General features: G+C 47.9%; 3 protein-coding genes across 3 annotated transcripts; 2 read left to right on the forward strand and 1 right to left on the reverse strand.

Moving 5' to 3' along the window:
• Nucleotides 1-1,153: 1,153 nt before the first annotated feature.
• F4812DRAFT_468394 (exoribonuclease 1) lies at nucleotides 1,154-5,970 on the reverse strand (the record flags this gene model as incomplete). The annotated part of the gene is made up of 4 exons (XM_047938770.1): nucleotides 5,573-5,970; nucleotides 5,421-5,514; nucleotides 3,778-5,365; nucleotides 1,154-3,717 (listed from the first exon to the last, which is right to left on the reverse strand). Exons 1-4 carry the CDS (start codon nucleotides 5,575-5,577, stop codon nucleotides 1,154-1,156), a joined length of 4,251 nt encoding a protein of 1,416 aa, XP_047786067.1. The 5' UTR covers nucleotides 5,578-5,970.
• A 233-nt stretch (nucleotides 5,971-6,203) lies between these two features.
• Nucleotides 6,204-8,506, forward strand: F4812DRAFT_445221 (WD40 repeat-like protein). Its single transcript, XM_047935560.1, has 6 exons — nucleotides 6,204-6,338; nucleotides 6,407-6,460; nucleotides 6,523-6,574; nucleotides 6,628-7,146; nucleotides 7,211-7,696; nucleotides 7,763-8,506. Exons 1-6 carry the CDS (start codon nucleotides 6,305-6,307, stop codon nucleotides 7,935-7,937), a joined length of 1,320 nt encoding a protein of 439 aa, XP_047786068.1. The 5' UTR covers nucleotides 6,204-6,304; the 3' UTR covers nucleotides 7,938-8,506.
• Nucleotides 8,507-9,053: 547 nt separating this feature from the next.
• Nucleotides 9,054-13,123, forward strand: F4812DRAFT_463312 (phospholipid-translocating P-type ATPase; the record flags this gene model as incomplete). Its single annotated transcript, XM_047938187.1, has 3 exons — nucleotides 9,054-12,482; nucleotides 12,535-12,944; nucleotides 13,006-13,123. The coding sequence occupies 3 exons, from the start codon at nucleotides 9,054-9,056 to the stop codon at nucleotides 13,121-13,123; spliced, it is 3,957 nt and encodes a 1,318-aa protein (XP_047786069.1).
• Nucleotides 13,124-13,406: the final 283 nt, after the last annotated feature.

Consider the following 13,406-nt stretch of genomic DNA (forward strand, 5'->3'; position numbering starts at 1 on the left):
GTGCCGCCGGGTCGGCCCCCCCCCCCCCGCCCCCCCCGCCGCCCCCCGCCCCCCCCCCCCCCCCCCCCCCCCCCCCCCCCCCCCCCCCCCCCCCCCCCCCCCCCACGTTTTTGTTTTTAAGAGACAAGAAAAAGTTACACCGGAATGTTTGAGTGGAGCTGGAAAAGACAAAAAAAGGCCGATTTCTAGAAGGGACATCTATCGGGAGGGGATGGCGGGGGGCTTGGTTGCTGGGAGTGGTGGGTTCTTTTACTATCAACCATGTCGACGACCTTGTTCCTGATATACATTGAAAGTTCTGACCTCGGTGGAAGGACCAACTTTTGTACAAATGGACGGATATGTGCAGTAAGGCGGGATTTGAATGGTGGTGCATAGCGCAGGGAGTGTAAATGGTATACCTGGCTTCATTCGTCGAACCCCGGACTTATTCCTAGAGTTTATTGTATCTTCCTTTTACTTATTACTACTATTACTACTACAACACTTGTTACGCTCCACGTTCCACTCCGAATTATTTATTTATTTATTTACCTCTTGTTTCTCGTTGGCTATTTTTCCTTCGTGTTTGTCATAAATCTATTCCGGTCGTTTCTGTTGAATATTTATCCAACTGCTACAGTTTGTAAGGGCGTCGTCTATTTTGCATGCATTTTGGACAAGTAAGGTGTAAGTTCCTGAGGTGTGGATGTCTAGGCCTTTGTTGTCCTTTACACGCATCAAGGCTCAGTTAAGATGTGAGACGGCCAGCTTACGATACGAGATTAAAGAGGGTGTCACGCAACAAAGAAAACTAGGAATGAAGGGATGTGACTAGTGTTAGATGTCTATTATATATAATGTGTATAGACAACTAGACTAGTAGCAAATAGCTAGCCCGTGTATATGGTATGGTGCCAAAGAGACCTGACTTTCTAATAGTAAAATGCCAAGTATATATGCTTGTTGGTCTACTTCTTACAGATGCTCTAGCTATATTTTGCCCCAATGCGACAGACTCATGTTGTAAGTAACGTAAGTAGTCGGCTTATTTGATTTGCGTGACCACTCGTATGAGCAACTGCTGTAGCTGTCTTTATCGAAAGCGTCACATGAGTCCGGCCGCAGCACCATCGTATCTTTGCCATTACCCCTAGTGTCTGCCTGGCCCAGCTTAGCTAGAATTTCCGGCACGTTGATCCATATTCGATCCGCCACGAATTCCACGTCCACTTGCTCCTCCGCGACCGCGCGGACGCCCTCTACCACCGCGACTGTCTAGTCCGGCCGGCGGAGGGACAGCATTATATGACTGCTGCGGAGCAAACCCATTCGTGTTATTAGGGCTATTCGAAGCGCCTCTGCCACCACGGTTGCCACGTCCACCTCGATTCGAGCCGCCGCGACCACGTGTGGGATAACCACCGGTTTGTTGCGCTGATCCTAAGGTACCCACTTGCGATGGATTGTTGTTAGGTATAGCCTGGTAGACCGAGCTGCTATGTTGCAGTCGAGGAGCCCCGTTAGGTTTCTGGTGAGCTTGGCCACCACCACGCGCTTGCCCTGGCTGTCGATTAAACCCGTTTAAGGCGCCGCGCCACGTCCCACGAAGGGGGCCTGGTGCCGGCGCATCTCGAAGTTGGCTACCTGGACCTCCGGGTGCACCGTACCCCCGCGTATGAAGAGGTAGCGTTGTCTGCGTCGGTCGCTTTTCTAGGCTCATCTTTGAGTTTGCAATTACTTGCTTGTTAGTAATATTGAGCACTGAGTTGGCTGGTACAGTCTGTCCCCGGAAAGGATCACAGCGACCGCCCAGGGTTGTCCCGTTCATGAACGCGTTGTCGCAGAGTATGTCGAGCATGTGGTGGTTTCCAACAGTAGTGATGCCGACAACTGTGCCTCTTGAAGCAATGGGTACCTTTCCAGACGCTTGTACGTAGACGACCCGGTCGCCCAAACTGAATTTCTGATTACCCAGTCGTTGCGCAGCATCCTTCGGGTTAAGCAATGCGGACCGGGGGACACCCTTAAGTTTCTTAGGTTCGTGTTTTTCGTTGGCTTCCCTAAGCGAATCGACCGCATTCTGAAGCTGCATTACCACTTCGGAGTCCAGCTGTTCGGCATCGAGAGGAACTCGCTCGAACTTACTGGTCTCCACGGTTTTCAGCCATGCGCCAATCTCCTTAATCCTAGCGCTGGCAACATTGCTGTCCGGCCAGAGTTGAGTATCATTGAGTTCACTCCCTGACGGGTTCTGCATCACAGCAGCGAAAAAGTCAGGGAAACGAGTCATGTATTCTACGAGCAATTGAATCGCAGTAGGACTGAATTCCCATCCCGAATTCGATTTCCTCGAGTACCCCAACACTTTCTGCTTCCTTCCTTCGAATTTAAGATTTAATCCAAGATTAACCTTCATGCTGCCGCCAATCGTATAAACAAAGAATGATGAGGTAATCTTGCTTAAGACAAGCGGGTGAAGCCCCAAGTCTTTGGCAACGGCATAAGATGGACGGTAGCTGCTTTGCTGCTCGGCACGGCGGATAATCTGCTGCGTAAAGTTTGGCTCTTTCACGGATGGTATAGATACCATTATTTCGGCTTGGTTGTTGGTATGACTCGATATTTGAAGGGGACGCCCATAGGCATATTCCCCGAGGAAGAAAGAGCGGGATCCGACAGGGAACTCTTCCTCGAATGGTATTGCGGCCCTTTCGATGAACCGTTCATCCTCGCTTACAACCTCATCGACGATGGTCTGTGCCGCATAATCCGTCTCCATGCCCGGGATCGGACCGTATTCTTTAATGGTCGCACCCTCATCTGTCTTAATGAGACCCTTCAACATTTCGACATGGACCATAGACTCAACGGGGCCAATGATGATACCTAGTCGGCTACTGTAGAAGTTCTCAATACGTGAGGCTTTTCTATTCCACTCGTCAATCTCCCTTCCAGAATGGGGAGTTTGTATCGCTTGACCGGAACCATCGGGAGCCAACGAATAGTCGAATAGCTCGTCTGATACACGTGTGATCTTGGCCTCCTGCAGGAAGGGGTAGCCGACATGGCATTTTTGCCCCAGCTTGACTTTCGCAGACTCGACTCCACTTCGGAGCTCTACGTCAGCTAGAGTAACAACCATACTCTCGTTTCGACTTTCCTGCTGGAAGACATTGACTCCGTGGAAGCCTAGGGCAGCATTGTAAGGTAGCGTAGCAAGACTAGGAAATCCTGCTAACGCGTCCACACCGACCTTCGTACCATCGAGGAGGCCAACATACAAATCTAGCCCTTCTGTTGTAGGTAGATCGAATATATTTTCGACACAATGGCAATGGGGAATGTCTGGAAAAATTCCGACCATGGACGAAGGGTAGATGAAGTCAATGTTAGGATCGTATGTGAACTTCATTGAAACACCAAAACCATTTCGGGCCTTTTCCTCTGGTGTAAGAAGCTCATTTTTAGGTGCCATTGCGGACAAAAGCCGCTTTTCGTCGATGAAAGGGATTTTAACAACTGCCTCCCATTCCATTTTCTTGCCATTCATGTCCAGCTCGAAATCCCTCGGATAGAAATCGATAATTGGTGATTTCGGATCTGTCATGAGCTCGTGATATACCGAAGGAACAATCTTCTTGCTTCGGTCAGGGAGAACACCCATGAGCTGTTCGAACGGACGGAAGGGCTGGCCGAGTTTGAATGTTAGATCGGCATTCATGCCCTTAATAATGTCTAGATTTTCCAAAGATTAGCGTTTTTATTCGTTCTGACATCGAGGTCGCCGGGTCTTACCAGACGTCATGGGAGAGTAGTGATAAGCATAGAACCATGGCCAAGAAGCTACCCCTTTGTAGTAGTAATACAGCACCCACTGTAAGCCTTGAACGTAATTTTCACAAAGCTTCTTCAGTTCCGTCTCCTTAACCTCCGGGGACCATTCGAATTTGCTTGTATAGTATTTGTCTTTCCATTCCATGAATTTTTTTTCATACTTTGCCTGCGCAGCCGCCTGGGCTTCTTCAGCTGAGGAGTCTACTATCTGAGCCTTGTCATAACGCTTCACGACACGAAGCAAGGCCATATGACCCTCTTCCTCTTCTTCATCATTTTCATCAGCATCTGGATTCGTGGGGATTGAGAGGACTAGATTGCGTCGTCCATCATCGTCTTCAATGGTGCGCAATTGCACATGAAGACTATCAGCGGCCTCCTGTACAAATTTTCGATCGGCGGCAGCAAGCTTGTGACCAAGGTCCAGGGGCGCAGGCGACCGCGTATTTATGAAGTTCCGAATTTTCCTCCATAGTTCGTTCTGTGAGCTGGTGATGACAAGCGTTCCTTTCGTCTTGGCTGGTGCGTCGCCGTTGGCTTCTACTGCTTGTTTACCTTTGAGCCACCTGGAATCGGCGTACTCGTGCTCGAAATATCTATTTTCTTCCTTGGACAGTTCCTCTAGCAACAGCCCCAGACGGGGGAGGTTGATGACTCCACCTTCGTTGATGTAACCGTCGCATCGCGGAAGAACCTGTTTGTAAATACGAAACATAGTTGCAAGGGCTCCTTCATTAATATGAAGATTAGGCAGACTTGGAAGAAAGTCGTTGCCGACGAAGAACGCCATGAGTATGAAATCGTCAATGATTCTCTCCATGTCGAAAGGCACTTTTATGGCGCCTTCCTTTTTCAAGTCCTGGAACTCCAACTCCAGGTATTCCCGAACTATACACAGGTGCATTAAGTAGAAGTTTTGATGCTCTAGCTCCTTTGATTTTGTCTTTGAGGCACGGCCGAAGGTAACCTCTTCTCGAAGTAGGCAGAAATGCGGATCATGACTCAACAAGCCCAACATGATAAGATCAGCATCCAGGCCATATAAACAATGACGGACATTGGGGTGGTAATCGGGTTGAGCTTTCGCGTTCCTGATGTACTCCATGATCTTATGCTCTCCTTCGCCAGGAACTTCGTGGCCTGACAGAACGACATCGCAGACCTGCCAGTCGGAATCCTCGGATATCTTTTTGTTGATAAAATACTTGAGCTGCTCGGTTAACTTAGCCATGAACTCGGTTCCTGGTGTAATACAGTTACTGTCAAAGGGGTCCTCCTTTGGCAATGCTTGGCCTTCCCGTATTGCTTTCTCGCGAGCCTGTTCGGCGTCTAAGGCAGTTCGGAAACGACGAGCTCTCTGTTGGTTCATCTTCGCCCTGGGGGCCACCCCGTCAATGGCCATGAAAAATAGCTTCTTGGGCTTTATCTTGCCAAACAAGTGCTCGATATAGTTAAATATACGGATAAACATTTCATCTTCACTAAGACGGAATGAGGTATCGTGAGTGTCTTTGTGGGTACAATTGTGTATGATACCGTTCATATCCAGCTATGCAGGTCAGCGAGCGACATCGGGAAGGGAAGGCATCAACAGGTTGCCGCACATAAAGGTTATCGAATTCAGGGATACGATTCTCTGCAATGAGCTGGGATATCGCAGGATATCGCTCCGAGAGCCATCTAAAGAACTTGGGTACACTACGCTAGGGTTAATACCGCTCGTCAAGACATGATCTGGAGAACAGTTTAGACGTACCCCATCCTGACCTCGCTTGTTCAGTGGGAAGCTGATGGAAGAAGAAGAAGAAAAAGAATAATAAAAAAGGTATGAAATGTGTACGACGTCGAACGACTGACGTATTATGCGACAAATTTTGTCTAACTAAAACCACGTCCGCGAGGAACTACAATATATCGGTTCGCGACCCGAGGTTCTGCCAGGAACTTTGAAGGAGGGAAGGCAGTTTAGAGGACTAGAAGTTAAGGCGTTATATGGAGGAGACGATGCAAGTAGATGTTTGTCGGGTATCTCCAAGGCCATGCATCTGGGGCGATGCGATAAGCTGGCGTATATGGGTCCGTTGTTGATCTCGGCGGCGACGAAGAGTCATTGCCCGTTTGCAAGGTTTTGGGTGGGTTGTGGTACTGTTGGTGGCACACGGCATTGTGGAGATGGGTCGGTGGGAGCAGCCTTACCTCAAAAATTAAGGTAGGTACATTATGTACCTCAGCATAATGTACCTCAGCCTTAAGGTAGTACGGAATTTACCTAACTTGTATTTCATTGTATTGTACCTAACATAGGTACCGGTACTAACAGGTACACACCTAAGTACCTTGAAGCTAGCACCTGTAGATCCATTACTTTTACTTTACGCGCATCGCGTCCCATCGCGAAATTCCTTCCTAACATTTAGCACATATTCTCTACTCACCTCTCGATATCTTAACACCCCGTAATCGGTTCTCTGAATAAGGCTAATTCAATATGGCTCCAGGCCCTGTTGTTGAAGATGTTGAAGGTTGGCATTTTCATTTCGCTCTCTCGCATTCATTTTATTTTGGGACTATCTACTGACTTTGATGGAAGTGGACATGACCCCGGATTATGAGGAAGACGAGGAGCAGAGACTTATCAATGAAGGTATGCAACTTTTTATTTCTTTCTTTTCTAGTGGTAACAAGTGTGTTTCTCACGATTACTAGAGTACAAGACGTGGAAAAAAAACTCGCCATTTCTTTATGATATGATCCTGAGGTGAGCTTTTGCATCGGAGCAACTAATCGACCCTTTCTACTAACAATTTTTAGCACCGCCCTCACATGGCCAACCCTTACGGTTCAATGGTTCCCCGATGTCAAGGAGCCCGAGGGAAAGAACTGTCGTATTCACCGAGTTCTCATTGGAACCCATACCTCTGAGGGCAAGCCGAATCATCTTCAGATTGCCCAGGTCGAGATACCCAAGTCGGTTCGTCCTAATGCAAACGAGTACGATGACGAACGGGGTGAAATCGGCGGTTACGGCAAGTCTCCGTCTGCCGATGCTACTACGGCTATGAAATGGAGTATTGTTCAGAAGATCGACCATCCTGGCGAGGTCAACAAGGCTCGTTACTGCCCTCAGAATCCCGATCTGATCGCAACGCTGGCTGTCGACGGCAGAATCCTCATCTTCGATAGAACTAAGCACAGCTTCGAACCGAATGGCAAGGTCAATCCTCAAATTAGCCTTGAAGGCCATAAGCAAGAGGGATTTGGGCTTAATTGGAACCCTCATTCCGAAGGCGCTTTAGCATCAGGAAGCGAGGATCAAACTGTTTGTCTTTGGTACGTTTCCGAGCTAACAATATACTGTAGACGATTATCAGATTGTGCTAATAGCATGCGACAGGGACCTCAAGTCACTGCAGAGTGGCAGCACGACACTTGGTCCTTCTCGTCGCTTCACTCACCATACTAACATCGTGAACGACGTTCAATATCACCCTATATCCAAAAATTTCATCGGCAGTGTCTCTGATGATTTAACTCTGCAAATCCTGGACGTGAGACAACCATCTAACACTCAATCCTCTTTGGTTGCCAAAGATGGTCATAGCGACGCCATTAACTCGTTAGCATTTAACCCGTCAACCGAAGTTCTCGTGGCAACCGCTTCCGCTGATAAGACCATCGGGATTTGGGATCTTCGTAACGTAAAGGAAAAGGTTCACACTCTAGAAGGCCACCAAGATGCGGTCACATCCCTTTCTTGGCATCCCCACGAGGCAGGCATTCTTGGCAGTGCTAGTTATGACCGACGTATTATCTTCTGGGATCTTAGCAGGATTGGCGAGGAACAGCAACCGGATGACCAAGAAGATGGCCCCCCTGAACTGTGGGTGTTTTCTTTCCCTTCAGAGCATTGATATTATACGGGGAGATGTGAGCTAATAGTTTGTAGCCTGTTCATGCACGGCGGCCACACTAATCATCTTGCCGATTTTAGCTGGAATCTAAACGACCCCTGGCTTGTGGCGAGTGCTGCCGAGGACAATATGCTCCAGATTTGGAAAGTTGCAGATTCTATCGTTGGAAAAGATGAAGCCGATCTTCCACTTGATGAACTTGGCAGGTGAACGAGGCAGGTGTGATTGGGAGGCTACGAGTCGAACCTTGCTACTTAGAACCTGGCGAGTCTGCAGGGCCTAATGAATGTGAAAGAAGAGGCGCATATCTACACGACCGTTTAGATCGTTGGTAAACTGGAGAACGTCAGTAGTAACTACTACTATTCATCACTCATTTAACTAACTTTCCCAACAGCTTGGCTATACGGCTGGGTTTAAACCGACGAAGGATTTCAGGGGAGCGAACGTTATGAAACTTTTTTTTTTTTAATAATTATATTAAACCAGTCAATCGAGTGCTTCTGTTCGGTTGCACAAGTCGGACAATTAGTTGTTTTTTACATCGGTGCATACGGATTATGATCGTTACTAGGCGCTCAATAATCCAATCAGACAGAATACCTATCAAATAACCGCGCCGAATGATCTACATAGTACCTACATAAGGTAGGAGGTACCTAGTGGCTCACGTAGGTATGTTTTAGCTAGACAATTACCTAGGTAGACTTTGGCTTTACACATACATACCTACCTAACCTTAGGTACCTAAGGCACCTAATCTAATAAGGTTACCTGCGTTCCTTTGTGCCACATACCTATGTGAAGCATCTGGTACATAAGTACTACCTATGTACATCATACGTAATACACCTGGAGGTACTGTCTTAGGTAACTGTTACGCATTTAATGCATGTACAATACATAAGTGGGTACCCCTTGCTATGTAGGCTAAGGCCGGCTACCTATCAATGTTGCCTCAGTGCAATGAGCCACCTTTATGAAAGTTCAAACATTTGACATTTGGCCGATTTCTAGATTTTGACAATCCTCATACAACTAAATCATAACCGTATTTCCGCTCGCTCTCCTACTTTTCGACTTCGACTTCGACCTTCAAGACCGTCATGCCTCAAATTTGCTAAGGAGTCTATAATTTTAAAGGCGTCATCGTATATTATTACGCGCACGCTGGGGTGATTCGAAAGCCACTTTGCCGGCTGCCACAGTAAGATCCTACATAGGTATCCGCATGTTGACTTTGTGTTGTCCATTACTGCGAACGCCATTAGCTGGGTCCCGTATTTTTTAAGTAGCTCCTTTTAGGAGCATGATCCCAATACGGGAATGCCGCCCTTAACTTCATACCGCCCGACCGAGCCGCCCGATTCTCCAGTGAACGACTCAGATTCAGATGTCGACCTAGACTTACAAGAATTAGACCCTGCTACCTCGTCGCATGCCCAGGCCTCTCGACTTCTTGGACATAACCGCGGTTCTGAACAACGAGCGCCGCGGATTGCATTGAGAAATATTCGCATGGGCGGTCTGAGACGGGTTGGGAATCGAAGTCGCGGCTATGGCGAGCTTGGCCGCAGTAGGGATGGGAACGCTGACGCTGCGGGCTTGTTGGAGGATGATGGGCACGGACAACGCTACTCGGATGGAAGCCGCCATGCCGGCGACGAGGCCCCCCTTCTAGACGAATACGCGCCTCGTCCCCAGAGACGGTCTTTCACCAGTAATAGACTCCACAGCCTGGCTCATCTCAGCTCGTCTTTCAGGCTGCCTAGCTTCATGTCAAGTACTAGCTCGAATCGACATGACGATGATACGGTTCTTGATAATAGACAAGACGATTCCTCGACGTCGAGAATCGTTGCTGTTGGCTCCCCTCAATCTATACGTTACCCACCGAATCTCGTCTCGAATGCGAAGTACACAGCGCTCACATTCCTTCCTATCACTCTCTATAACGAGTTTTCTTTCTTTTTTAACATGTATTTTCTTCTGGTTGCTCTATCACAGGCTATTTCAGCCCTGAGGATAGGCTATCTATCTACATATATTGCCCCGCTTGCATTCGTTCTTGTCATTACAATGGGGAAGGAGGCGTATGATGATATAGAGCGCCGCCGCAGAGACAACGAGGCGAACTCAGAAGAATATATTGTCCTGCAATTCAGGGAGCCAGGCCATGAGAATACAGCTTCGCATCGTTCCCGGATTTCTAAGTCAGCGTTGTCACGGAAAGTCGGTCGCCAACCACTAGCCCAGAGGGACAGATTGTCAGATATTCAGGAAGAAGAAGAGCAAGCCGAAGGTCAAGGCCTAGGCCATCCCTCATCCTTTGTTCAGGAGGTTAGCAAGAAATCCCGGGATCTCAAGGTCGGTGATGTCCTCAAGCTCAGCAAAGGCCAGCGCGTTCCTGCTGATGTTGTCATCTTGAAATGTTCCACGTTAGAGAGCCCACAGGCCCAGGCCCAGGATCATGAAGACGCCGGATCGGAGTCAATGCTGGTTAACCCTTTTGAGGCCGATGAAGATCAGAGCAATGCTTCTCGCAGGAATGGGAAGAGCCCTGAATTTGTTGGTTCTGATTCCTCTGAAGGTACGTCTTCTGGAGAAACATTTATTAGAACAGATCAACTCGATGGCGAAACGGACTGGAAACTTCGCCTTGCATCCGTTCTAACTCAGAGTTTGCCCGTTGAGGAATTTGTTCGCGTTAGGGTAATGGGCGGAAAACCGGATAAAAAGGTCAACGAATTTGTTGGCAAGGTTGAACTAATGGCAACAAAACGCGACGCCTTGAACATACAGTCTGTTGAGAGCAGTATGACCGATAGGGGCCATTCTGCTGCTTTGTCGATTGATAATACTGCTTGGGCGAATACTATAATCGCTTCCCAAGCGACCACTATGGCCGTCATCGTTTACACCGGACCGCAAACTCGGTCGGCACTTTCGACCTCATTGTCACGATCCAAGACGGGTTTGCTAGAATACGAGATCAACTCTCTAACAAAGATACTTTGTGCGCTTACATTGGCACTGTCCGTTATTCTCGTGGCCTTGGAAGGATTTAGCAATACCGAAGGGAATATCTGGTACGTGAAGATTATGCGATTTCTGGTATTATTTTCTACCATTGTCCCGATTAGTCTAAGGGTCAACCTTGACATGGGAAAGAGTGTTTATTCGTGGTTTATTCAACGAGATCCTGGTATTCCGGGCGCGGTAGTCCGGACTAGCACGATCCCAGAGGATTTGGGGCGTATCGAATACTTGCTCAGTGACAAGACGGGTACTTTAACTCAAAATGAGATGGAAATGAAAAAGATTCACGTGGGCACTGTGTCTTACGCCAATGAAGCAATGGACGAAGTGGCGGCTTACGTCAGACACGGCTTCGTTGGGACCCCGAACGACAATGCACTTGTTACCCCGTCGTCGTCTTACAATATGACGGCAGGTGTCACTGCGACCAGAACACGGCGGGAGATCGGGTCCAGGGTCCGGGATGTTGTTCTGGCTCTGGCTCTTTGTCACAATGTGACTCCTACCGTTGAAGAAGAAAATGGACGAATAACCACTTCATATCAAGCTTCCTCTCCGGACGAAATAGCTATTGTACGATGGACCGAATCCGTTGGTCTCCGCCTCGCACATCGAGACCGCAAGAAGATGGTCCTTGAGTCAACCGAGACCGGGAAAGTTGTCGTGCAGGTTCAGATTCTGGATATATTCCCCTTTACTTCGGACGGCAAGCGTATGGGTATAATTGTTCGATTTCAAGAGCACTTGCAACCTTCTAGGTCAAGCTTGGATAATGGAGAGATATGGTTCTACCAGAAGGGTGCTGACACGGTGATGGGATCCATTGTGGCTGCAAACGACTGGTTAGATGAAGAGACGGCGAACATGGCCCGAGAAGGCCTAAGGACTTTGGTGGTTGGACGAAAAAGACTGTCTGTAGGACAGTACCGGGACTTTTCGACCAGCTACCAGGAAGCTTCTTTGTCGATCAGTGGCCGTGACGCAGCAATGCAACGTGCGGTCACGGAATTCCTTGAGAGGGATCTCGAGCTCTTGGGAGTTACCGGCGTTGAGGACAAGCTCCAGAGAGATGTAAAGCCATCTCTGGAGTTACTTCGAAACGCCGGTATCAAGATATGGATGTTAACGGGTGACAAAGTCGAAACGGCGAGGTGTGTTGCTGTCAGTTCTAAACTTGTCGCAAGGGGTCAATATATATACACTGTCGCCAAACTAAAGCATAAGGACAATGCACAAGATCATCTCGACTTTCTCAGAAGCAAGACTGACGCATGTCTACTCATCGACGGCGAGAGCTTGATGCTTTATCTAACGCACTTTAGGGTCGATTTTATTTCAGTGGCCGTACGGTTGCCGACAGTCGTTGCTTGCAGGTGCTCACCCACGCAGAAGGCGGACATTGCGAAACTCATCAAAGAGTTCACTAAAAAGCGAGTTTGTTGCATTGGTGATGGTGGGAACGATGTCTCTATGATCCAAGCCGCGGACGTGGGGGTTGGTATCGTTGGTAAGGAAGGTCGACAGGCCAGTCTTGCAGCCGACTTCTCTATCGAGCAATTCTGCCACCTTACTAAATTGCTGGTATGGCACGGTCGAAACAGCTACAAGCGCAGCGCCAAGCTCGCTCAATTTGTCATCCATCGTGGACTTATAATCGCCGTTTGTCAGACCATGTACAGCATTGCAATCAAGTTTGAACCAGAGGGTTTGTATAAGGTTTGTTGCCATTGTCCCCTTTTACTCCATGGCCTCGTCTCACAGTCTGCAGGATTGGCTTCTCGTAGGATATGCCACTGTTTACACGGCAGCGCCAGTGCTTTCCCTCGTTCTGGACAAAGATGTCGACGAGAACCTTGCAAACCTATACCCCGAGCTCTACAAAGAACTTACGTCTGGCCGTTCCTTATCTTACCGTACCTTTTTCGTCTGGGTCTTCGTGTCAATATACCAGGGCGGTATGATTCAGGGCCTTTCCCAAATTCTCACCGAAGTCGATGGTCCAAGGATGGTGGCTGTTAGTTACACCGTCCTCATCCTAAACGAACTCCTAATGGTGACGATTGAAATCACAACCTGGCACCCAGTCATGATCATGTGCATCGTTGGGACATTTCTTTTCTATGTCGGATCGATGCCGTTTCTAGGCGGATATTTTGATCTTGACTTTCTTCTCAGTTGGTGAGTAATCGCTCTTCCTATCAGCATTGCTGGGGCTGTTGGCTTACCTGTGTTATGATAGGGGTTTTCTCTGGCGTGTATTGGCCATCGGTTCAATCTCTTTGATACCGCCGTACGCCGGGAAGCTGATTAGGAGGACCATGAAACCACCCTCATATAGAAAGGTACAGGGCATATGAGAATGTGTCTACGGAAACCAAAGTGCATTCGTTAGGCGTTTGGGGGGCTCCGGGTTTATTGTTATTGTTATTTTTATTATTTATTATTTTTCTTTCCTACGTGTGATCATAGTAAGCTTCAACGTGCATAGAATTGCTTTGCAATGAGTTTCAAATATGTGTTTAGAGAATAGCTAACCCAATGTTACCCCTCCTCTTTTTTTTTTTTTTTTTTTTTTTTTTTTTTTTTTTTTTTTTTTTTTTTTTTTTTTTTTTTTTATTGTGTTTGTTGGTAGTGGAGGAT

This window comes from Daldinia caldariorum (assembly GCF_022478825.1).
Source record: "Daldinia caldariorum strain CBS 122874 unplaced genomic scaffold F4812scaffold_24, whole genome shotgun sequence".
NCBI lineage: Eukaryota > Fungi > Ascomycota > Sordariomycetes > Xylariales > Hypoxylaceae > Daldinia > Daldinia caldariorum.